The 27,161-nt window shown below is 39.5% G+C and overlaps 1 protein-coding gene across 1 annotated transcript in view; it reads left to right on the top strand.

The window, feature by feature from the left end:
• The first annotated feature begins 8,909 nt into the window (after positions 1-8,909).
• Positions 8,910-27,161, top strand: part of STX17 (syntaxin 17) — a 68,423-nt gene continuing 50,171 nt past the window's right edge. The window contains exons 1-2 of the mRNA XM_043567061.1: positions 8,910-8,970; positions 17,448-17,633. Of these exons, the coding sequence (XP_043422996.1) occupies positions 17,511-17,633 (123 nt within the window). The 5' untranslated portion in view covers positions 8,910-8,970; positions 17,448-17,510. The remainder of the gene's footprint in view (positions 8,971-17,447; positions 17,634-27,161) is intronic.

Here is a 27,161-nt window from a genome sequence, read left to right on the forward strand (position 1 = left end):
AACTATTTTCTATTTGTTACTTTTGTTATTTCTCCCCTAACCCCTTCCTGCCTTCTCTAGTATATCAATAATATTTCTTTTTAAACTTCTTTTAGTGATTCGTTTAGAGTTTATAATGTATATTCACAACTAATCTAAGTATACTTTCAAATAACACTACACCGCTGATGAGGTTTTGGGTGACGATGGGAGTTCAGAGCTGACGGCCGAGAAAGAATTCTTGAATATGTCTTTGGTGGAAAAAGGTGATTTTATTAAAACACGGGGACAGGACTGGCGGAAGGAATAGCTGCACTGGTGGTGTGAAGAGTGACTGATTATGTACTATGGAGTTGGGAGAGGTAAAGGCAAAAGGCAGACCTCCAGAAGGACTTTGGAATGCTAAAGAGGACTCTTAAGATACCTGAGGTCTTGCTATTGTCAAGCTAAGGTTGTTTTCCCTCTAGTAAAGCATTAACTTTAAGATGGTAGGGGGTTCCTGGAGAAATGTTATACTCTGTATTTGCCTCAAGTATTTGTCAATGGGCTGCAGGTTATAAGGAAATTTAATTTTACCTGCCATTTCCTTCTTGCCTTTGTTCCCCACATAACTATGGAAGGGAGGGTAATATTAAGGGCTCCAAGAAACGGAGTGTATAGGTGTCTGGAGATTAGGCTATTCATAAGATTGCCTTTTTCTTGTAATTTACTAAGGTATTTGCAAACTGATAGATGACTGTGATCTCTCTCAGTTAACCATTTGTTTTCTTTCCTTTCCTTCGTTCTTGGGCAGCCAGGAAAACCTGGGGAATATCACACTTATCCCACCTGGGAGGGGTGGGAGAGGGCAGTATGCTAGCCTGTACTTTGCCCTCAGCTTGCCTTGTGCTCCCTCATTACCATTTTATGAAGAGTGCAGGTACCTTCCAACAAGAGTATTCCCAATTCCTCCCTCCTGCCCCTTGAAATATTGCTACCATTGGTTTTACCCAATACATTATTACTATTACTTTGAACTATTAGCTCATGAAGAATAAGAAAAGTCAAAGATTTTATTTTAATTTATTCCTTCTCCTGGGCTCTTCTCTCTTTATGTATATCCAAATTTATGATCTATATCATTTTCCTTCTCCCTGGAGAACTTCTTTTAACATTTCTTGTGGAGCAGGTCTGCTAGAACCGAATTCCTTCTTTTTTTGGTGTGAGGAAGTATTTTTCCTTCACTTGTAAAGGATAATTTAGCTGAATATCAAATTCTAGGTTTGTGTTTGTTTTTTTTCCCCCTCCCACACTTTAGATATTTCACTCCACTCTTCTTACGTGTTTGGTTTTTGTTGAGAATTCTGATGTAACTTTTCCTTGGTCCTTGTGTGAACCAAACTAATGCCATCTTGCACAGATCCTCCATGATGCTTGTTTTGTTTTGATTTTTTTAATGTTCATTTATTTTTGAGAGAGAGAGAGAGAGAGAGAGAGACAGAGCGTGAGTGGGGGAGGGGTAGAGAGAGAGGGAGACACAGAATCCGAAGCAGGCTCCATGCTCTTAGCTGTCAGTACAGAGCCCGATACGGGACTCGAACCCACAAACCATGAGATCATGACCTGAGCCAAAGTCAGAAGAAGTTTGTTTTTTTTTTTAATTTTTTTTTTCAACATTTATTTATTTTTGGGACAGACAGAGACAGAGCATGAACAGGGGAGGGGCAGAGAGAGAGGGAGACAAAGAATCGGAAACAGGCTCCAGGCTCTGAGCCATCAGCCCAGAGCCTGACGCGGGGCTCAAACTCACAGACCGTGAGATCGTGACCTGGCTGAAGTCAGACGCTTAACCAACTGCGCCACCCAGGCGCCCCCTTTTTTTTTTTTAATTTTTTTTCAACGTTTATTTATTTTTGGGACAGAGAGAGACAGAGCATGAACAGGGGAGGGGCAGAGAGAGAGGGAGACACAGAATCGGAAATCAAAGTCAGAAGAAGTTTTAAGGGAGGTGGAGTTGCTGAGATCCACCTGTCTTGTGGGCACTCAATACAGGCTTATGTTCTAAGTCTCCTTAAAACATTTCTCATAAAGTTGGACTTGGTCTCTTTCTTCTGTTTTAGGCTCATTCTGCCTTTGGAGGTCATTTTGTATACACCTCCCTTTCACAGAACAGTTCTCTACAGGTTGGTGTTTTTTTTTTCTGTCTGGTTTCTTTCAAGATTTTCTCATTATCCTTTTTTTTGTTTGTTTGTTTTGTTTTTGGAATTGGATATACCTAGGTGTCAACTTTTTGGCATTTATTTTGCTTGGTTTTCTCTGAGCTTCCTTGAAATCTGTGGGTTAGTGTCTGTCACTAATTTTGGGAAAAGCCATTATTACTTCAAATATTTCTTCTGCTTTATTCTCTTTCTCCTTTCCTTGTGGCATTCCAATTACATATATGTTACATCTTTTCAAATTGACTCACAAATTTATTCTGTTCTTTTTTTTTTTCATTTTTTTTTCTTTGCATTTCAGTTTGGGAGGTTTCTATTGGTACATTTTCATACTCACTGATTCTTTCCTCGGGACCATGTCCAGTCTACTGACAAGCCCATCAAAGGCATTTGTCATCTACATTACAGTGTTTTTTATTCCTGGCATTTTCTTTTTATTCTTTCCTAGAGTTTCCATCTCCCTGGTTACATTACCCATCTGTTCTTTCATGTTGTCAGCTTTTACCATTAAACCCCTTGCCATAATAATCATACTTACTTTAGGGGCAACCTGGGTGGCTCAGCCGGTTAAGCTGACAGCATGGAGCCCGCTTGGGTTTCTCTCTCTCTCTCTGCCCCTCCCCTGCTCATGCTTCTTCTTTCTCTCTCTCAAAATAAATAAATGAATACACTTTTAAAAATCATACTTATTTTAAATTCCCTATCTGATAATTACAAGATCTATGTCATATCTGAGTCTGGTTCTGATCCTTGCTTTATCTCTTCAGACTATGTCTCTCTCTTTTTGGCTTCGTAATTTTTTGTTGAAAGCCAGACACAATGTATCAGGTAATAGGAACTGAGGTGAATAGGCAGTTAGTGTGAGGCTTTGTGTTAATCTGGCTAGGACTGAGCTCTGTTTAATGTCTGCTGTACCAGTAGGTATCAGAGGCTTCAATTTCTTCCAGTGTTTTTGTTTTTCAGATTTTTCTGAAAATTTCTTATATAGAGAATGTACCTCGCAGTTCTTTCAACTATAGTCCACTGTTATTATATTGGAGTGTTAGGGTGGTGGTAAGGAGCACGGGGAAGGGAAACATCCTATAGTCCTATGATTAAGTTTCATCTTTTGGTGGGCTATGACTTTCACAAGTGTTTCTTAACCCCTCCCCCACCCCTCCACCCCCTTAGGAGAGACTTGAAGGCTAAGAGAAGTGGGGCTAGGTAACTTCTCATTCCTTCCCTCCCCTCCACCCCACCCCTCCCATAAATATGTCTCTAGCTAAGTCTTTTCCTGTGCGGAGTAGGGCTTTCTTATGTAGAAGGCTCTGGGTATATTTCAAAATGATTTATTTTCCTCTCTTCTGCCAGAAACATGAAGATTTTTTTTTTCTTGGTTCTCTCTTCCCCATTAGAACTTGGTGAGGTTCATAGAGGTAAAACCCATGAAACTATTGGTTTCCCCAAAGACTGCAGCCTCCAGGAGTTTCTCACTGTCACACAAGTCCACATGTCACTACTAACATTTTGTTGAAGTTACCATTTAGAGGTTCCTACCAGCTTCAGATGTTCCAAGGCTTCCGTCCCAGGTAAGCTGATGTTGCCTGTGATTCTCTGTACTTACCTGTCTCTCTCCAGATTTTGGCAGGCAAATGCCCTGCAACCTCACTTCTCTGATGAGTCCAAGAAAAGTCACTGATGTTTAAGTTTGTTCCACTTTGTTCTTATTTTAAGGATAGGAGTGATGACTTTCAAGTTCTTGACACAACTGGAAGCCCTCAGAACTCTGTAAAAGCAAACTTAAAGAGCATTGTCATTTATTTATTCAATTATTCACTTATAGGTACAAGGCATTGAACTAGGAACTATGGGTAGATACCATGGGTAGATATGGGTAGATAAGCAAACATGGATCCTCCCCTTGGGGAGCTTACATTCTTTAAAAAAAAAAAAAAAAAAAAGATTGTTTTGGTGGCCCCTGGGTGGCTCAGTCAGTTAAGTGTTCTGACTTTATCTCAGGTCATGATCTTGCGGTCCATGGGTTTGAGCCCTGCATTGGGTTCTGTGCTGACAGTTCAGAGCCTCAAGCCTGCTTTGGATTCTGTGTCTCCCTCTCTCTCTGCCCCTCCCCTGCTTGCATTGTGTCTCTCTCTCTTCCTCAAAAATAAATATTTAAAAAATTTAAAAAATTAAAAAAAAATTTTTAATTTGAATATTGTTGACACAATGTTACATTACACAAAACACAATGCTATATTAATTTCAGGTGTACAACATAGTGATTCAACATCTCTATAGATTATGCTTTGCTCACCACAGTGTAGTAACCATCTATTACCACACAACACTGTTATAATATCACTGACTATATTCCCTATGCTATGCTTCTTATCCCAGTGACCTACTCATTCCATAACTAGAAGCTATATCTCACATTTCTTTTCACCCATTTTGCCCATTCCTCCACCTTCCCCTTCCCTCTGGCAAATGTCAGTTTGTTCTCTATTTGTAGGTCTGCTTTTGCTTTGTTTGTTCATTCATTTGTTTTGGACCTAGAGGGTATTATGCTAAGTGAAATAAATCAGACTGAGAAAGACAAATACCAAATGATTTCACTCAAATGTGGAATCAGGGAGCTTATGTCCTAACATGGAATGGTACAAGACAACTTCTCACCCCCTGTGCTTAAATGCGTTTTAGGTGTGTAGAGGCATTAACTTCCCCAGCTCCCACTGCAGCTGGGCCAGTGGCAGAGGCTAAGAGCAACTTTCTTATTTTTGCTTTATAAATACCATTTTCTATTTGTGCCACAATAAGGAAATGTTTCTATTCGTACCCCTGGAGGTGGTAACAAGACACATACTAAATTACTGTAATAAAAGGTAGACAGTGATGTGTCAAAAAAAAAAAAGGATCAGATTATAAGGTAGATATCTGGAGGAGGCAGGCATTAAATCTAAAAATTCTAGGGGCACCTAGGTGGCTCAGTCCAACTCTTGATTTTGGCTTAGGTCATGTGTGAGATCAAGCCCTGCATCAGGCTCTGTGCTGACAGTGCAGAGCCTACTTGGGATTCTGTCTCTCTCTCGCTTTCTCTCTGTCCCTCCTCTGTTCTTTCTCTCGCGCGCTCTTAAAATAAATAAACTTTTAAAAAAGTAGTCTTATAAAAAAATAAATAAAAATAAACATTCTAGAAATATTGAGAGGGGTCACATTTGGGATGAACATGGAAAGATGAGTTGGCTTTGGATGTGCAAAGAGTGAGGGGCGATTGGTGGAGAATACCTCCGGTGAAAGGCACAGTGTAGGGCTGCGGAAAGGACTGGGATGAAGAATACCGAGGAGTTTAATTTGGTTAGAACACAGGATGTGTGAAGGGGAGTAATGAGAGACAGAAAGCAAGGTTGGGTCCATGCAGAATATGTGTCAATTTGCTTGTCTGTGTATCTACCATGTGATATTAACTGACATTCATGATAATAATTAAGTAAGGTACCATAAAATTCAAGGTGCCTTGCAAATTGCTGAAGTTTAAATAACATTTAATATGATTTTAATGCTAAGTATGTTTACTGAGTTTTCATTGCAAATGTAAATTTGCATCTTTGGAGGGTGAGTGAGTTGGATAGAGAGGAGTATGGCTATGAAGAATGAAAGTCAGTGAATAAAGCAAAAATTAGAGTCAAAATTACCCTTGAAAATTGTTTAAATTGCCCACAAGGTCCATTAAGCGTGGTTTTATGAATACTACCTTATGCAATAATTCTTGGGCACATCAAGTTTTGAGAATAATTAAGGTAATTTTAAAAGAACAAAAAGTTGGGGTGCCTGGGTGGCGCAGTTGGTTAAGCGTCCGACTTCAGCCAGGTCACGATCTCGCGGTCCGGGACTTCGAGCCCCGCGTCAGGCTCTGGGCTGATGGCTCAGAGCCTGGAGCCTGTTTCCGATTCTGTGTCTCCCTCTCTCTCTGCCCCTCCCCCGTTCATGCTCTGTCTCTCTCTGTCCCAAAAATAAATAAAAAACATTGAAAAAAAATTAAAAAAAAAAAAGAACAAAAAGTGGGGTAGGGAAGTTTCTAGGCAGATGTCTGGGCATTTAAGATATTCTACATGTAAAATGATTATCAAATTTCTAAATGGTGAATAGTTGATTAATGAATTCCAGAGTTACTGTTTGCCTGCAGAGTTTACTCCTTTTGGTTTGATACAAGGTCTCCATAACTATAATACACATTATAGACTAGCGAACAGACTGGTGATGGGGGGGGGGGCAGGAGTGTCAGGTGACAGTAAAACAGAAAGCAAAGTCACCTGGAACAAGGGATTTGAAAGTGCTCCAAACTCTGTTTCTTTTTTGTACATCTAGACACTTTCATCTCCCTCCCCTCTCTATCTCTTTCATGGCTTTTTATTTTATTTTCAAAGGGATGAAGGGCTTTAACAAGGGTAGAGATTACTGTTGCTAATTCACCACTATCTCAGAGAGGTAATAGAAATAATATTAAGAAAGTATAGATTTCCTTGTTTACTAAGTAAGAGGTTTTGTTTGTTTTATATCAAGACTTGCTAGCTCTTTATTTTCCTTTTTTATTATGGGATAACTTACATAAAGTACATAGATCTTAGGTGTACAGCTTGATGAATTTTCACATATGTAGTCACACCGTGTCAATATATAGAACATTTCCAGTACTTCAGAAAGCTACTTTATGCCCTCTCCCAGTTAATGCCATCCCAAAGGTAACTACTATTATTTTATTTTTAACCTTTCTTTGTCTCAGTTCCAAATGACATTGGTATCATAAATGATATTGGAATGTAGAATGCACAAAGAAATAGAGCGCATTCAAAACTGCAATAGATGTTTCAATAATTCATGGTTTGAGAAAACAAAAACAAAAACAAAAACAAAAACCAAAAAGCAAAAAAACTTTTTTTTTTTGACACCACGAACTAGGACATACCTATACTCATTTCTCCACAATTACAAATGGTATCTAAGAGCATCATGGCTTCCTCTGATTCACCAGTCTATAGAGTGAAAAACACAGCCACCAGGAGCTCTGCTGTGAGCATCTTCTCCTTTCTAGAGACCAGACTGAGGCTAGAATCCTAGTCCCAAACCCAAATTCCTGGGAAAGGTATCTTACTGCTCCAGCTTGAGTCAGATGTCTGCTCCTAGAACAATTCACTATGGTCAGGGGCATGGGTTCAGGCTTGTACAAAATGGCTACCAGAGGCTCATAAGTGACAGCTTGTAGATCTGTGGGGGTGGGGTGGAGAGGCAGTTCCCAGAAAAGGACTGGGCTGGGAAGATAACCTCAGAAGTCTATATTGTTGCCCCAAATCTGATTCTCAGGTTCTCCATATACTTGCTCTATGATACTAAAAAAAATGATTTCTTAGTTCATATCGTGAATATATATTACTTTCTTAGTCTTTTAAACGAACACAAAGAATTCCACACACTGTATGTTTAAATTTTTAGAGATTATAAATCAAACTAACAAGCTGTTAGATTAAAAAGCTTTATCCTGCTACCTTGACACACCTATGTTCTAGCAAACATACATAAAATAACCCATAAGTTTCAAATACAGAATCCTTGAATGCCACATCTCCCTACCCTGGTTGAGGTTGGTTTTCAGGACTTATTTTGTTTTGAACGTTTACTTCAAAAGATCTTGTTTAATTGACCCTTGCTGGAAAAACATTTTCCCATGGCATTGCTTAATACTTTAATATTTCTCCTTAGAATTAAAATTTTATAAGCCTTTCATTCCTAGAGTAAAGCAAACAAACATCAGAATTCATTATACCCACAAAGAATCTCTAAATTGCTTAGTTTTTTTTTTGTTCTAGTTTAATTCAAGGCTTTCTCACTGGCCCCTAATCTTCCTTTGTCTACAAATTCTACCTCTACTCCCACTCCTCTGGAAGACGGTAAGACCTGAGTTTCCTGAGCTGTGGCTTGAACATCCTTATGTCTTCTAAGGAAATTATCAGCGGATACATTCTAAACAAGTCATCTGAACATTCACAAACACATAAAAGAGGCGGGGTCTGGAAGTCAGAGCATGTGACCCGGACAGGCTTCAAAGCCTGCCATCTGCGTGGTCATTGGTAGCAGCTGGTAACTGGAAGAGCTTGAGAGGGTAATTGGGAAACGAAGTTGGGCGTCCCAGCTCTGCCACTAACTGGCTGAACTGGAATTGAGTCACTCAAAACTCTTTAACCTCAGCGTCATATCTGTGAAATTGGGGTAAGGATCGCCACCAGCTTTGGGGGGGGGGGGGGAAGGGAATCACAACTTGTCTGAGCTTCAATTTCTGTGCCTGTTACAGTTTTTTTAAGACCGTGTCCTGTCCACCTCACAGGGGTTTTGGGGATGAGTGGGAGAAGGCACAACCTTTCGGAGGAGCTTCAGTTTCTACATGTGTAAAAAGCTTAGAACACACGGCTAGCCCACCAAAATCCGTGTTAAAACAGGAAAATGGACGGAAAAACTTTGCAAAATGTAGAAGGCTATGCAGTGTGAATTATCTCGTACTGATAACACAACAAAGAGACCTAAAAAAACGACTGTGGGTCTCTTTCGTTCCGGCTCCAATGTTACAACCCCCAGCGTAAACCAAGACCACTCTTTTAAATCATTCCTGCGGCTGGGAGCAGCTACAGAGACCTTGCCACGCCCCACTGGGCCCAAAAGGGCCGGGAGGGGGCGTGGCCCAGCCCAGCCAGCCCATCACGACGCCCCGCCCCGTCGCGCCCGCGCCTGCGCCGTGCACACCAACCGGCCTCGAGCGCCCCGGCGGGAGGTAAGGGGTTTGCGGGAGGCTGCTTCGGGGGCGTCAGGCCCTGACCGGCTGGGCGCTGAACCCGCGCGCGCGCGAGAGGCGCCGGGTGGGAAGCCCGGCATCAGGTCCGGAGTGCGAGCGCTTTGGGGGTCCTCCTGGCTCCACGAAGTGGCGGTTTCGTTTTTGGAAGCTCTCTTCGAAGCGGGTGTTGGGAGGCGGCCGACAGGGCGAGCTTGGCGGCCTCCCGGGGTCGCGGGGTGGGAAAGTTTCCTGCGCCTGATCTGCCCGTGACGCAGTGTGGGCCCTAGGTCGTCCGGGTCTCAGGGTCGCCGGCGCCTTGGTCCCGAGACCGCTCGTGCATCCGTTCCCAGGTGGCGGCGTCTGGTGTTTGTGGCCCAGGGGTGCCGGGGGCGACACAGCGAGCGAGAGGCGACTCCAGGCTCGGGGGCAATGAGGAGAGGACTGGGGAGCCAGAAATCGGAGCCTCCTGTCAGCCACATCGGAAGGTGGTTCTGGAAGGTCCCGCATCTCACTCCCTCCTTTATAAATTCAGAATCAGAGGGCTTAGAGAAGAGACCATATGGGAGGACTTGGGGCCATGACTTTTCTTTCCCAAGTCAGTGCCCCGTCTCGGGGGGACGTGCCTGAGAACATTCGGGGCCACCAGTGGGAAGACCTGTGGGATCTCTAGGACGGTGTTCATCGCTTTTGGGGGGCGGAAGGTTGCCGGCAGTTTTGGAGTTTTTTTTGATAATTGGGGCTGTTTCACTTTTAAATAACCTCTTAAGTAATTTAGTGAACCTCCCAGTACTCTTTCCTCACGGGAAACCTGAGTGTTAAGGGTACGCAGGTAATAATAGTTGTAAGCACCCAAGGATCGGTTGCAGAGCACCTGGCACCCCCGCCTCCACCAGTATTAGGGCAGCTCTTGACTTATAAATGTCAGTTGGCCCATGTGAAACATCAGTTAATACATTTTTTAAGAAGTCTATTTATTTTGAAATAATTTTACAATTACAGAGAAGTTTCAAAAGAATAGAGTTTTCAGGGCGCCTGGGTGGCTCAGTCAGTTGAGCCTCAGGTCGTGGTCTCAGGGTTAGCGAGTTCGAGCCCTCGCATGGGGCTCTCTGCTGTTAGCACAGAGCCAGCTTAGGATCCTTTGTCCCTCTACCCCCACCCCACCTCTCTGCACCTACCCCGCTTGTGCTGTCTCAAAAAAAAATTTTTTTTTAATAAAAAAAAAAAGTTATTTACAGCTTTTTAAAAAAAATGTTAACACCTTATATAATTATAGTACCGTAATCAAAATTTTAAAAGTTATCATTAGTACAATTCTATTAACCAAACTACCACTTTTTTTTTTTTTCAGATTTCATAATTTTTTTATACTAATGGACTTTGTTTCTGTTCTGGGATCCAGTATAAGATCCCACATTGCTTTTAATCGGAGTGGCTCATTAGTCTTTTCTTGTTTTTCCACATCTTGATACTTTTGAAAAATGCTGGTCAGTTATTTTGTAGAGTGTCCCTCAATTGGATTTTGTCTGATATATTCTTATGATTAGATTACAGCTGTGCATTTTTTGTTGATGCCGCGGAAGTGGATGTACCTTCTCAGTTCCTCATATGAGAGGTTCATGTTATGAGACACTGCTTTTGATATTATTGATCACTTGGTTAAGATGGTGACTGCTATGATTCTCTAACGTAAATTCACTACTTTTCCCTTGTAATGGGAGAGTTTCTAAACTATGCAGGTATCTTGTTTCTCCTCAGACTTTTCACTTGCTGACTTTACCATCCATTGATGGAAGTTGCCTTCATTGATTATTACTGTGATTATTTTAAAGCGTTTTTAAAAATATTTACTTATTTTTGAGAGAGACAGAGTATGAGCAGGGGAGGGGCAGAGAGAGAGGGAGACACAGAATCGGAAGCAGGATCCAGGCTCTGAGCTGTCAGCACAGAGCCCGACGTGGGGCTCAAACTCACAAACTGGGAGATCATGACCTGAGCTGAAGTCGGATGCTCAACCAACTGAGCTGCCCAGGTGCCCCTATTCTTTCTTTGACAGACATGTGTCTTTCATCTTCTACAAAATATTCTCTTCTTTGTTCAGTCCTAGTATACACATCAAGGATTTTCAGGATTTCTTACTCATACTCCTATAAAAAAACAAATTTACTGATTAGCATACAGTATAGTTGTGTGTAGTTCTTTTTGTCTTCAGCCTTTTAGTATCCTCTTAAAATATATTTTTCCATGGGCAGCTGGGTAGCTCAGTTGGTTAAGCATCCGACTCTTGATTTCTGCTCAGGTCATGATCTCATGGTTTGTGGGATGGAGCACTGCGTAAGGCTCTGCACTGGCAGCACAGAGCCTACTTGGGATTCTCTCTCTCTCTCTCTCTCTCTCTCTCTCTCTGTCTGTCTTAAATAAATAAATAAATAAATAAACAAATAAATACTTTAAAAAAATTGTTGTCCAGTTACCTAGATTATTTTCTTCCCCCACTTCTTTCATTGTGGTTATGCTATTCGTTGGTAATAGTTTTGTTTTTTTATAGCATGTGTTCCATTTTGTGTTCCTCCACATTTTGTGTTCTTTTTTTAATTTTCAGAGTTTCATTCTTTGTAGTGTATAGTTCTGTGAACTTTGACAAATGCATGTAATTATATATCTACCACCACCTTCATGATACAGAACAATTCTATCACCCCAAATATTTCATTACATTTTTAAAAAAATGTTACAAGGAAATCAACTGTACAGAAGTTTAGGAGGTTAGGCATTTTTGTGTGTTTTGTCTCTTTTATAGGCATGTTTTACACAGTTGTGATGTTAATGTAAATGTATTTTTTATTTTTGTGGCTTAATTATATTGGAAATACGTTCCAATTTTTTAAATGTATTTTTAGTGTTTATTTTATTGTTTGTTTATTTTTGAGAGAGAGAGAGAGCCATGTATGATCAAGGGAAGGGCAGAGAGGGAGACAGAGGATCTGAAGTGGGCTCCATGTTGACAGGAGAGAGCCTGATGTGGGGCTGAACCCACAGAATCGCAAGATCATGACCTGAGCCAAAGTCAGACACCCAACTAACTGAGCCACCCAAATATCCTGCGTGTTTACTTTTGAGAGAGAGAGAGAGAGAGCAAGCCGGGGAGGGGCAGGGAGGAGGGAGGTACCGAGGGTGCCAAGTGGGCTCTGTGCTGACAGCAGAGAGCCAGATGTGGGACTTGAACTCATGAACTGTGAGATCATCAAGAAATGTTGAAATACACTTTTACCTATTATTCAATTATATTTTAAAACCACATTTTGGGGGTACCTGGCTGGCTTAGTTGGTAGAGCCTGTGACTCTTGATCTCGGGGTTGTGAGTTTGAGCCCCACGTTGAGCGTAGAGATAAAATAAAAATAAAAAATAAATAAACCCACATTTTGTATATTGGATGAAGACCTTCCTTTAACAGCTTACAAAGATTATTTGAGCTATTTTATGATTGGAGCCACTGCTGGACAACTTTCTGTTTTAATAACATCATGATTTATGCAATTATTTGAATGTTATACAGTAAAACCTTGGATTGAAAGTAACTTGGTCTACGAGTGTTCTGCAAGATGAGCAAACATTTCTAACAAATGTTGACTTGATAAATGATTGGTGTTTTGCCATAGGAGTAGTACTTCTACATGGTGCCGAATGTCACATGATCACAACTGAGCCAATGTTTCTTGAAATTTGCTTTGATAGGAGTGCTTTGGACTCCAAGCATGTTTCTGGAATGCATTATGCTTGCAAACCAAGTTTATACTGTATTCTCATTTTAGTGTTATATAAGCATTTTATTATAATTTTATAAAAATGGAAATGGTGGCGAGAAGGAAAAAAGACTGGCCAGAGGGAGACCAAGAGTTAGAAAAGTCTCTCGGGAGGTTCTTGGGGCAGAATGTCTTCCCTGATAGATGGCTTTAATGAGGCACCAGATTTTCCTTGGACACAGAAAGCTGAGGGTAGAATCATGCACAACTCTAACCTGGAAATATCACTTTTGGAACTGAAAAAAAAAATCATCATAGCATCGGGGAACAGTGCCAACAAGTCAAATATTTAATAATTAGGGTTGTTATGTACACCATAAGCTGGTTAGTGGAAAGGAAAGCAGAAACATTAGAGTTGTGTATCAAATGATACATAAATTTTAGAGGCAGGTGGAATATAAAAGAACATCTAGACAGAGGGAGCATCACTGCAATGCCAAAAGTAGAGGTTGGGTGATAATACTTAGATTGGGTTTATCTACTTATGAACATTGTATTTTTTTGTTCAAATAATAGGGAACTCTTGGAAGTTTTTGTTCAGAGGAGTAGCATGTTGCAGTTGGTGTTTGAGTTCTATTAATTGGTGGTAGTCTGAGGAAAAACCTGGAAGAGGGGAAAGAGTCTAAAGGCAGGCCAATTAAGACACTTGTAAGGTGCTATGCATATTGCATTGTTGGAGTGATGGAACTAGAAATGGTGAAGAAGAGACATGTGAAAAAATATTCCATCAGCATATATTGAGTATCAGGTATGGTAAGAAAATAGGAATGGTGGTAGATGTAAAGATTTCTTCCTATTGTATATAATCTGCATGGTAGAAAAAAACACAAGCAATGTGATAAACTGGGAACATTGTGAGACAAATAATTGATAATTTATGAGTCTATTATATGTTAAATATAATAAGAAAAAGACATCCCTGTAGTAAAATAGATACATAGCACTAGTAGGCAATTCATAAGAGTGCAAATGGCTAATAAATGAATCCTACCATTTTTGAATGTCTAAGGAGAACCATACCATGTATTGGTGGGAATATGGATAAATGGGCATTTTGATATGTTGCTAATGGGAATGTAAATAGGCACAACCTTTGGGACATGTGGTATCAAAACTTAAAAAAAATTTGTGCACATATTCTATTTCTAGTTATTTTGAAGAACCATCACAGATGGTAGTATGGATTTATGTGTAAGAAGGGTACTTATGCTGTAGTGTAGTTTACAATAGTGGAAAATTGGAACAACCTAAATAGCCAGCAACAGATGATTAAATTATGGAGCATCTATGTAATGTAACACTATGCTTCTATAAAAGATGCATTATAGAAAAATAATAATTTACATGCAAAGATTTTTATTATTCAAAATAAATCCTTTTTTCTTTCATTCATTCATTTATCCACCCAGTAACAGTATAGTTTATTATAATCATAGCTCCTTACCATTCATCTCCTGTGGGTTTATTATTAAAGTGTGCCTTTTAGTAGTTCTTTTTAAAAAAAAATTTTTTTATTTTTAAAAAAAAAAATTTTTTTTTCAACGTTTATTTATTTTTGGGACAGAGAGAGACAGAGCATGAACGGGGGAGGGGCAGAGAGAGAGGGAGACACAGAATCGGAAACAGGCTCCAGCCTCTGAGCCATCAGCCCAGAGCCTGACGCGGGGCTCGAACTCACGGACCGTGAGATCGCGACCTGGCTGAAGTCGGACGCTTAACCGACTGCGCCACCCAGGCGCCCCAAAATATTTTTTTATTTTGAGAGAGTGAGAGAGCGAGGAAGGGGCAAAAATTTTTTTTTTTTTTAATTTATGCTTCTTGGGGCTTATGTACATTTTCAGTTTGAGGTCTTGCATCTTAATTCTCAACATATTCTCTCTTTTTGTTTTCTTTCAGCATATTCGCTTTGAATAATATTTTCACCACTTTATTTTTCCTTTATGGGACTCCTATTTGTTACTGAGCTTCTCATTTTATCTTTTATGTTTTCCATCTTTTTATTCCTCTGACTGATATCTTCCAATCAATAATTCTCTCTTCAGCTACATAGTTTACTATTTAACCTAATTTTAGGTTTTTATTTTTCAAATTTGTACTTGGTTTTTCAGGTTAGCCTGATATGATCTCATAGTATTACCTAACTTGTAAAAATATTTTATTCCTTCCTTTGTATCTTTGAATATTTTTAACTGTACCTATTTTAATTTTCTTTAAAAAAATTTTTAATGTTTATTTTGAGAAAGAGAGCAAGAGAGCGGGGGCGGGACAGAAAGAGGGAGACAGAGTATCCAAAGCAGGCTTTGTGCAGTGAATGCAGAGCCCGATGAGGGGTTCAAACTCTTGAACTGTGAGATCATGACCTCAGCTGAAATCAGGAGTGGGCTACTTAACTGACTGAGCCACCCAGATGCCCTTTAATTTCCTTTTTAGATTATTATGTCTAGTCCCGTAGCTATGAATTTTCCTGTTGGCTCTGTGGACTCTTTTGGCAATGAACTTATCCGTATATCTCCAATTCCCACTTAACTACTGTAGCTGTTGAACTCTCTTTATTTTTGATGTGTGGAGATTTTCCTTTTTTTGCTTTCAAGCTTAGACATAAAAACCAAGTTACTAAGTCGATGAGATAGTCTATATAACCAACACTTCAGGATTTTCAACTATGAAGGAAAGGAGAGAAACAACATTATTTATAGTTCTTAATGCTTCTGGAGTGATCTCTTTTTTTAATATCATAAAACAATGGACTCTGTCCTCTGAAATAACTAAAAAATACATTAATAATTATTCATAAAGATTCAGGGACTCCATAAAGTATATTTGGGAACCTCTGTCCATAATGGACCCTGGTTTAAGACACCTTAACCCATTGGGATTAACATAGCTTAAAATTTTTTTAAATATAGGAGAGGTTGTGGGCTAATGAGATGGCATGAAAGCAAGGTTGCACAACAGTGGTTCTCAAGTTTAGTTAAGCTGTGGAGTCCTTTACTGATGTAAAATCTAATAAGCTCAAATTTATGAAATATATATAAGTAAATTTTCTCCAGTTGAAGCAGGCATGGGATCCTGGAGCCTGCTCACTTGCCAGCCTCTGCCCTCACCTATCCTGGGGCCAAAAGTATACCCTTTGACATTCTGCAACACTGGTAGAAGACTACTGGTGAATTAGAAAGAACATTTGATAGTACTCTCAGGAATTCTTTCTTATTCCAGCTCTGTTACTGGTTATTTGTATTGGTTGTAGGCAATGCTCATCATTGTCTACATTGTAAGAAAGGGAAGAGGCAGTTTAAAGGACTTCAATGAAAAAGAATTGCATATGATGTTATATTTAAAGTATGTAATTACATAGTTACATTATGATGAGGTTAGAAATGGAGTTTGGGGGCCCCTGGGTGGCTCAGTTGGTTAAGGCTGACTCTTGATTTTGGCCTAGGTCATGACTCTTGATTTTGGCCCCACTCTCTCTCTTAGAATAAGTAAATAAACAAACATTTTTTTAAACAAAAGAAATGAAGTTTGATACAAGCAGAAATGTTATGAATTTTTTTCTAATTTTTCCATTTGACATCTTTTTTTTAAAAAGGTTAGTCTTGTGCAAGATATACTGGGAAATGAAAACTTGGCAGTAAATTCATAGCTTTTTTTTAAAAAAAGGTATTTAAGCATATACATTCTTATATGGAAAAAACCAGACATCAAAATGGAAAGAGGGGCACCTGGGTGGCTCAGTCGGTTCAGCGTCCGACCTCGGCTCAGGTCACGATCTCACACTCCGTGAGTTTGAGCCCCACATTGGGCTCTGTGCTGATAGCTCGGAGCCTGGAGCCTGCTTCAGATTCTGTGTCTCCCTCTCTCTCTGCCCCTCCCCTGCTCATGCTCTGTCTCTCTGTCTCAAAAATAAATAAAAACATTAAAAAATAAAAAAATGGTAAGAACGGGAGAAAGAAAATGGAAAGCTTAGTTAACTATGGGTGAGGAGATGATTGATTTTATTTTATTTAAAATTTTTAAAAAATCTTTATGTATTTTTGAGAGACAGAGCATGAGCAGGGGAAGGGCAGAGAGAGGGAGACACAGAATCTGAGGCAGGCTCCAGGCTCTGAGTTGTCAGCACAGAGCCCGACATGGGCTTGAACCCATGAACTGCAAGATCATGACCTGAGCTAAAGTCGGATGCTTAACTGAGCCACCCAGGCGCCCCTGATTGATTTTACTTTATTCTCTTTTTTGTATTTTCTTTTTTCTTTTTCATATTCTCTTAAAGTGAATATACATTACTTTTGTGGAGAGAAAAGAGTTTCAAAATAAAAATTTTTTTAAGTTTACTTATTTTGAAGAGAGAGAAAGAGAGCATGAGCAGGGGAGGGGCAGAGAGAGACGCAGAGCAAGAATCCCAAGCAGGCTCTATGCTGTCAGCACACAGCCCAATGCAGGGCTTGATCTCATGAACTGTGACATTATGACTTGAATTGAAATCAAGAGTTGGTCGCTGAACCAACTGAGCTACCCAGGTGCCCCTAAAATAAAAGATTTCTTCAAGAAAAAACAAGTCATTCAAGTTCAGAACTAAGTTGAATATATATTTAGAATAAATCATAAAATTACCTCGTTGTTGGCTTTTGAAAATAATAGAAACTGATTAAAAACATTCTTAAATATTTCCCTTTTAGGTTTTTCCATGTGAGTGGGGAAGACAGTTGCTGCAAGTAGAAGTGACATAACATTTTTCTAGAATGTCTGAAGATGAAGAAAAAGTGAAATTACGCCGTCTTGAACCAGCTATCCAGAAATTCATTAAGATAGTAATCCCAACAGACCTGGAGAGGCTAAGAAAACACCAGATAAATATTGAAAAGGTGAGTTTTTTCATTTTCTGCCACAAGAAACAGTTACATATTCTGATTTATACTTGTGCATTTCAGCTAAATTTAGAATATTAGATAAGAGGCTTTGCTAAAATATCCATCTCCTATTGATTTAGCAATATTCATTTTTTTATCTGGGTTTTGTTTTACAAATATACCTCTCATATTCTTCATTTTTTAGGGAGGAATATTAGAATAGAAACTATGCCTTTTAAGTTGTACATGCTGACATATTAAGTAGTTGATAATTAACATACAACAAAGTGTTTGACAGTGTACCATAATGTAAAGGCAGTGAACTTTGGCTAAGGGGCCTGCCTTAATTTCATTCGCCTCATGGCAAGTTTTTTGAACTTTGGGGTCTATCAGTAACTCCTATCCTCTTTAGGTGCATGTAACATAAAGAGGTAAATCATTGTGTGATATGAGGGAATTTCCCAAATTGACTTCTTCCCATTGAGGAAAGCCCCAAATTAAGAAATAGCACCTAGAGATCAGTTTAGGAAATAGGTAGAGGGAAGCACTAGTCTCAGGGACTGTGGTGAAGGTTGCATAGAACCTGGACAGGTCAGTGTCTGGTGGAATAGTTGTGGCATTCATGGGAGCATCAGGTTTACTGAGTACTGAGCATTGATTTGGCAGTTTATGTGGTTTCATTTGCTATAGGACAGGTCAGTGGGATTTGCTCCTTAAAAATGATCTCTCCCAGTGTAAATTTTTTTATTTTTAATTTTTATTTTTTAACTTATCTTTTTAATTTGTTTTCTAATGTTTATTTTTGAGAGAGAGAGAGAGACAGACAGAGCACGAGTGGGGGAGGGGCAGAGAGAGAGGGAGACACAGAATCCAAAGCAGGCTCCAGGCTCTGAGCTGGCAGCACATAGCCGGATATGAGTCGGGAATCCACGAACCGCAAGATCATGACCTGAGCCAAAGTTGGATGCTTAACCAACTGAGCCACCCAGGTGCCCTTATTTATTTATTTTTTTGAACGTTTTTTTTTTTTTTTTTTTTGAGAGACAGAGAGCAGGGGAGGAGCAGAGAGAGAAGGGGACAGAGGATCTGAAGTGAGCCCTGCACTGACAGCACAGAGCCCCGTGTGGGGTTTCAACTCACCAACTGTGAAATGATGACCTGAGCCGAAGTCCGTAGCTCAACTGACTGAGCCACCCAGGTGCCCCTCCCCCACTACGCATTTTAAGCTGTGTCACTTTCTGTTAATTTTTTGTGGTGGGGGGTGGTGTGGAAGCGGTCATTAAGCCTTTCAGTGTAAACAATATTTATCACCCTCACCTGAGCACATTATACAACTAAGAAGAGTGTCAGTTTTTTTCCCCAATAGATACCATCTGTCTTCCTAGTATTTAAATCTTTTTAAAAAGTATAGACAGTAAGTGCCAAGAATATTAAGATGGAAATTTCAATGCAAATATGAAGCTATCTAGAATTCAAGATTAGTATTTTGTCATCTTTTAATTTCTTTATCTGTAAACAGTAAGTACTGTGACTTTTTAGGGTGGAGGAGTTTTCTGGTAAACTGGTTATTCTTGTTATGAGCAAAAACAAATTATAGGGTTCCATGCTTTCATTAATGAGGAGGGCTCATTGTTTTTTTCTTTTTAATTTTTTTTTAAGTTTATATATTTATTTTGAGAGAGAGAGACAGCATGAGCAAGGGAGGGGCAGAGACAGAGAGAGAGAGAGAATCTCAAGTAGGCTCCTCACTGCCAGCACAGAGCCTGATTCAGGGCTTGAACCCACGAAACTGTGAGGTCATGACCTGAGCAGAAACCGAGAGTCCGACACTTAACCGACTGAGCCACCCAGGCGCCCTGAGGAGAGCTCATTCTTTTAGCACTATATTAATATAGACGTAGGGTTGTTTACTTTTGATTGATCATACCTGGGTGGGAGGTTGATAAGGTGTGTTTTAAAGTCCTGAGCTCATATCAAAGTGCTCAGTTACAAAGACGACAAGAATTTAGCAGATAAGTTGATTCTGAAAGGCAGAAATAGGTGGACTGTTGTCTTATGTTACCTTTGAGGTTCGGCGTGTCTTTCATTTCCCTTTTCTTATACTTATTCTGTATGAAAGTGCCTGCCATCATTCCCTCAGGTCCTAGCCACATGTACCACCCAGTCAGTCATCAATGGAAAAGCCAGAACCCTGGGAACAAGGGAGGTAGGGATAGGAAGGATTTATTATCGGTTTGATTAGTTGTGCCAGACTTGCTAAGAAAATTATTCCAGAGGTATATTCCTCTTTGTCTACCATAACATTTTTACTTTAGCATTTTGTGAAATCTTTACTTAACGTGAAAGTTTTAGACAATGTTGGAATAATTATAATTCACAGTGTAGGGGATATCTGCAGCTAAGCAAACTCCTACTGATCTGTGTTTTATTCTGTATTCTTGATCATAATACTGTCTCTAGGATTTCTAGTTTTGCATGAAAGTGACCTGTGTGTGTGTGTGTATGATTGAATAGCATCTTTAATAGTTTATTGTAACGTAAAAACATTTAAAAGCTGCAATGTTCACCATGGACAAAAGAGTTAAGAGCTAGGTTTGGGCTCCAGGTGTGTGACAGTGCCTTATTTTGAAAAAGGCATATTCTTCCTGGGGGAACGGTGTAGACAGATCACATATTTATTATGTTAGCCATCCGTCATCCAGTATGAATTTAAAAGAAGAAAGTCACACTGAAGGGAAATTGAAGGTCAGCCTTAGTGGAGTGACGCTGCAACACCCGAACACAATGGGTGCAGTGTGCCGTGGGCACCTGTGACGCTCTGCCACGGGTCCTTCAGCACTACACTGTATTGCACGTGGTAGATGTGATTAGATTGTGATGCTGAAATCAAAGTGTTAGCATCCAGCTTTCTTGGCTAACGTAAGATAGACCTAAGCACAGCGGATAGAAACAACATGATTATATGCTTGGAACATAATTTTCTTTGTTTCAGGTTGCAGGGTTGGGAGGAAACTTACTGCATAGCACGTACTGTGTTAGTATATGGTTAAAGCACAAGTGGCAGAAAAGCCCCAAGTAGCGTATCATATCAGATAGGCGTTTTTCGTTTTTGCTTTTATTTTGAACCTCTCACAGTTAGGGAGCGCTCCAGGGCTGCAGTGGCAGCTCAGCGGTCATTAAAGACTCTGGCTCTTCTTATCTTGCTCTCGGATCCTCAGCTGGTTTCTATCTTGCATGTAAAATGGCAGCTCCAGCTTCAGCTATCACATCAGCTATTACGTTCCAGCTAAGATGAAATAAAGAGAATCGTATTGTTGCTAATTGTGTTCTTTTTTCTGTCAGTTCTCTCTTTTTTTCTTTTAAAGAGAATCCTCCTGTTCTTGTTTCATGGATGCAGTATCATCCATGGGGTAGTATTATTATTTAAGTTTTATCTGCCTCTGTCTGTTTTTCCTGAGTTTCTTTGTTCTTCTTTTTAAACTTAATTCTTATCTCCTCCACAACTCACTCACTCTCTCCCTTTCTTTTCTGTGTCAGCCTGCAATATTATGGACTTTGCTTTCCTTGGCCAGCTGTTGATATTTAAGAGTGCTAATCAGAAGGTATTTGTGAGTGTAGCAGGGAGTAGGAAAGGTCTTGTAACTTGGAGGGGGAGCGAGTGAAAGATCAGTTTTCATGGGGAACTACCAGACACTCTTGTGGAATGTTGTCTTCTGTGGTGACCAGGGCAGTGTAGTCACTTGGGCCTGCGGAGAGGGCATGTGGTAGATAGACTGCCTGTTCCTTCCCTAAGCTTTGAACCAATCCTTCTGCCCTACCGTATACATCCTCCTGGCTGCCCGGTAGCTGGTACGTCTGGTTACCGAGCCTTTCGGTAGTAGTGATGTGCCCGTTGGCTTGTCACTCACTGCCTCTCCCACACCATTCACCCCTTCTGCAGCCTCATGTTTCGGCTTTCTCGGGTCTTCTGAGTCTGCAACATGTCTGTAATCTTTCGATTTTCTCAAATTTGGTTAAAATTTCATGTCCACTGATATCTTCTGTTATATTCTCATTATTCTTATGAATGTATACCTTTTAAAGTCCTTTATTGTCATTTTAGTTGCGTTTTAGAAAAGAGCAGAGATACATGCTTGTGTTCAATCTTCCAGGTTTAATGAGGAGGAAAAATTATTAATTTCAAGAAATAAATATATGTTAGGTTTTCATAAGTGTTGGTGTTTGCTATTTCTTTTTTTTTTTAATTTTTTTACATTTTTTTATTTTTGAGAAACAGAGTGAGACAAAGCGTGAGCAGGGGAGGGGCAGATAGAGAAGGAGACACAGAATATGAAGCAGGCTCCAGGCCCTGAGCAAGCGGTCAGCACAGAGCCTGATGTGGGGCTCGAACCCACGAAATGTGAGATCATGACGTGAGCCAAAGTCAGACGCTCAACCAACTGAGCCACCCAGGTGCCCCTGTTTGCTATTTCTTTTATTGGTAGCTCTGAAAAGTTCATAAAAAATTAGTTTTCTAATCCTGAAGAAGTTTACAGTGCAGTTAAGAAAATAGGAAATATTCAGAGAATAATAGGTGACATAATTGTGAAAATGAGTGGTATGAACTGTTCTGGCAGTATGAAGCACAGACTACATGGTGCAAAATCAAACATTATCAGTCTCATTGATTTGTTATTTACTGATTTGTTTTGATTTGTTTTTAAACCTGTGATTACAACCAAAAATTTTCCATTTCTCTTTTTAATCTGAGAATGTTTATTTCAGTCTTTTAATCTCACCCCCCCCCACCCCCTACCCCATTTTTTTCTTCCTGACAGAACCTTGATTCAGTCTGTCTTCCTGTGCTTCAGAGTAGGAAATCTTCAGCACAGGTGGTGAATAATGTTTCTAATGGTAGTAATTACATTCTTGTCAGTGTGTGAATAGCAACTGTATCCTAGAGTTGTGGCTAATGAGACTGGAGGGAAAGCCTGTTTGGGATATGGAAACTTCTGGAAAAGATTTTCCTACTGGTAGAAAGATACACATGAGAGGAAACAGTTCTGCTTCTCCTGGTCTTGTGTCTTCCTGTTGTATCTGGAACAATAGCTAGTAGGGGACAAATCTGAGGACAAAAACTTTCTATTGAGAGTGGTAAAGAAGAAAGATAGAACTTAGGCAGTTGGTGAGCTTGTAAGCTTCTGAACTAAACTACCTTCTAGGCTGCTTCTGAGGGGAGATAATAAATGTCCTTATTAAAGCAATTTAAGATTTTTGAGTTTTCTGTTATTTGCAACCAAACACATCCTAATTGCTTCAAGTTACAGCATTGCTCTCACTGGTCTCTCTAGTGCTGCTGTGTAGATGGACAACAATGTTTTGTAAAAACAGCACAGTTCAAAAACGCTTGTCAGTAGTTCTCACAACTAAATTTTAAAGGATTTACTTCCTGTAATTTTTTTTCACACATACTAAATCACTGTAGCTTTTTCCGCTTCTCCAAAAATTTGCAATGATAGATTTTAATAATGTAATAAAAGTTAGGTATAGCTTGTAGTGAGTAATAGGAAATCCGAACTATCTTACTCCTTATTTTTCTTAGAATTTTACTGGGTTGCCTGGGTTGCTCAGTTGGTTAAGCATCTGACTTCAGCTCAGGTCACGATCTCATGGTTCGTGGGCTCTAGCCCCGTGTCAGGCCCTGTACTGACAACTCAGAGCCTGGAGCCTGTTTTCGGATTGTGTCTCCCTCTCCCTCCCTCCCTCCCTCTCTCTCTCTCTCTCTCTCTCTCTCTCTCTCTCTGCCCCTCCCCCGCTTGCACTCTGTCTCTGCCTCCCTCAAAAATAAATAAACATTAAAAAAATTTTTTAGGGGCGCCTGGGTGGCGCAGTCGGTTAAGCGTCCGACTTCAGCCAGGTCACGATCTCGCGGTCCGGGAGTTCGAGCCCCGCGTCGGGCTCTGGGCTGATGGCTCAGAGCCTGGAGCCTGTTTCCGATTCTGTGTCTCCCTCTCTCTCTGCCCCTCCCCCGTTCAAGCTCTGTCTCTCTCTGTCCCAAAAATAAATAAACGTTGAAAAAAAAAAATTTAAAAAAAAAAAAATTTTTTTAAAGAATTTTATTGTTATAAGAGATAAGGTCATTTAGTTCAACCTCCACCTAAGACACTAATCTCTTCTACAGCTTGCTTGACACGTGAGCAAATGGTAATAATGCATTAGGAGATTCACACTCCTGGGAGGTAGGCTTTGTGCTTTGTTTTGGGGGGTGTTATTTTTGATATTTTGTAGGCACAATGAATTATTTTTCACTATGGGGTAGGTATCATTATTTATCTTCATTACATGAGTAATATTCAGTTTATGGCTTTCGATCATTGGGCTGTCTGCTAATATTATGCAGCATTTCTGTTACAGTGTTTGATATTTTCTGTGTTGACAATTATGTCACCTGTGAAGACAAACTATTTTATTTCTTCTTTCTCCGACTGTGTCCTTCCTTCCTGCACTGGCTAGGGCCTCTGGTGTGATGTTGAATAGGAGTGGTAAGATCAGACCTCCTTATTTTGTTGCCAGTATTAAGGAATGGCCTTTTACCACTAAGCATGGTGTTAACTGTAGCGTTTACGTAGATGCCTCTATCAGGTTGAGGACATTAACTTCTATTTTTAGTTTGGTGAGTTTTTATAATGAATAGACATTTGTCAAATGGTTGTCTTTACATCTACCATCTTGCTATTTTTGTATGTTTGCCCCATCTGTTCTTTGTCCCCTTTTTCTTCTTTTACTCCCTTTTGGATTAATTGCATGGTTTTTTAGAAATTCCATTTTTCTCTTTTGTTAGCTTATTAGTTATCCCTCTTTGTTTTTATTTCTGGGTTTTAGTGCTTGTTTTATAATTCAAAGTATCCATCTTTAACTTTTCACAGTCTACCTTCAAATAATTATATATGTGTGTGTATATATACACATATATATATAAATCACTTCATGTATATTATAAGAACCTCATAACAATATACTTCTGTTTCCTGTCTCATGATCTTTATAGTATTATTGTCATATATTTTGCTTCTGTGTATATTATTAGCCCCACAATACATTGTTATTTTTGTTTTATTTATTTATTTTTTTTAAATTTTTTTTTTCAACGTTTATTTATTTTTGGGACAGAGAGAGACAGAGCATGAACGGGGGAGGGGCAGAGAGAGAGGGAGACACAGAATCGGAAACAGGCTCCAGGCTCTGAGCCATCAGCCCAGAGCCTGACGCGGGGCTCGAACTCGCAGACCGTGAGATCGTGACCTGGCTGAAGTCGGACGCTTAACCGACTGCGCCACCCAGGCGCCCCTGTTATTTTTGTTTTAAACAGTTACCTTCCAAAGAGATTTTAGACATAAGAAAAAATGTTTTATATTTACCTATATATTTACCATTTTCAGTGCTCATTACTTTGTGTAGAGCCAGGTTTCTCTCTCGTATCATTTTTCCATCAGCCTGAAGGACTTCCTTTTTATTGCAGTACAGGTCTGCTAGTGATGAACACTGTCAATTTTTTTATGTTGGAAAAAAGGTCTTTATTTTCCTTTCTTTTCTTTTCTTTTCTTTTCCCTTTGTTTTTGAGAGAGAGAGACAGAGCGTGAGTGGGGGAGGGGCAGAGAGAGAGACAGACAGACAGACAGACAGACAGCTGTCAGCACAGAGCCCCATGCTGGGCTCAAACTCATGAAATGTGAGATCATGACCTCAGCCAAAGTTGGATGCTCAACCAACTGAGCCACCCAGGTGCCCCTATTTTGCTTTCATTAAAAAAAATATTTCTCTGGGTATAGAATTCCACGTTACGTTTTAGATTGTTTTCAAGATGTTGCTCCGTTGTTTTCTGGCTTGCATTGTTTCTCAAAAGAAGTTTTCTGTCATTCTTGTCTTTGTTCATTTGTACTTTATGTGCCTTTTGTCTGTGGCTGCTTTTATGACTTTTCTATCATTTATTTTAAGAAATTTTATTGTCATGTGTATTATAGTTTTCTTCATTTTTCATATTTCTGGCATTTCTGGAGTTTCTCAGATCTTACGGATTTATAGTTTTTATCAAGTTTTGAAAAGCTTTGGTTATTCATTTTTCAAATATTTTTTCTGCCGTCTCTCTTTTCTTTTGGGAGTGCAATTACATATATATTATGATGCTTTCAGTTGGCCCAAGACCTGCTGATGCCCTGTTCATTTATTGTCCATCTTTTTTCTTCCTGTGCTTTATTTTGGATTGTTTCTATTGCTATTCTTTTCTTTGCATTGTCTTATCTGCTATTAATCCCATCCACTGCATCTTTCATTTCAGATGACTTTTTTAACTCTAGGAATTAAATTTTTTAAAATGTCTTTCATGTCTTAGTGTGCTCATATTTTCTTCTTTCTTGAACACAGGAACTACGTAACTTTTTTTGTAGTTACTTATTTGTATTAGTTAAAAACATTAAAATTTTTATTGCAGTGTAATTGACATACAATGTTATATTAGTTTCAGGTATGCTACATATTGATTCAACAGTTTTGTATGTTACTCAACACTCACCCTAAGTGTAGCCACCATACAATGTTACCATACAATGTTATTATAATACTATTACAGTATTATTTACTATATTCCGTATGCTGTACTTTTCATCCCTATGACTTATTTATTTTATAACTGGGAGTTTGTACCTCTTAATCCTCCTCACCTGTTTTGCCCCTTACCCTAACCCCTCTCCTCTGGCAACCACCAGTTTGTTCTCTGTATTTATGAGTCTGTTTCTGCAGTTACTTTAATTGCCTGTTATTCATGGTAAATATCTTAATGCATTGCCTACTGGATATAAGTTTTAGTAAAGGCTTGAGGGAATAATGTAAGAAGTTTTTGCTGTTTTGTCCTAGAAACCCAATGCCTTGCACCATGGAAGTGTTTCATGAAATAGTGGGTGGAAAATATTAGCCAAAAAATGGGAGTAGGCTTAGAGAGAAAAGGTAATGATAACCACCTGGACTGTTACAAGGGATTCCTCTGGTGTGAAAGTATTCTACAGCCTAAGCCCACATTTTTCTTTTGGCCCTGGAAGCAACGTTGCTTTCTCTCAGTTTCCCCTCTCTCTACTCATAAAGTATTATTATAATGAATTTTTACATGGTCATGAATATCTCATATATATGAACAGATAAACCCTAAAACTATAAAATTTTAAAACTGAAATAAATTTAGTGATGACTTAATTCAACCTGCTCTTTTTATAGAATAGTGAACTGAGGTCCAAGTTACTGATTTGCCCAAGTTTACAAACCTCACACAACTAGTCATTCTTTTGTTTTAAATATTCATTTATTTATTTTGAGAGACAGAAAGAGATTGAGCATGTGCACACAGGGTAGGGGCAGAGAGAGAGGGAGAGAGAGAATCCCAAGCAGTCTCCATGCTTCAGTGCAGAGCCCAATGTGGGGCTCAGTCTCACGAATCATGAGATCATGACCTGAACTGAAATCGAGTCTGACTCTTAACCGACTGAGCCACCAAGGTGCCCTGTCATTTTTTTTTTT

The sequence above is a fragment of the Prionailurus bengalensis genome, chromosome D4, assembly GCF_016509475.1.
Source record: "Prionailurus bengalensis isolate Pbe53 chromosome D4, Fcat_Pben_1.1_paternal_pri, whole genome shotgun sequence".
NCBI lineage: Eukaryota > Metazoa > Chordata > Mammalia > Carnivora > Felidae > Prionailurus > Prionailurus bengalensis.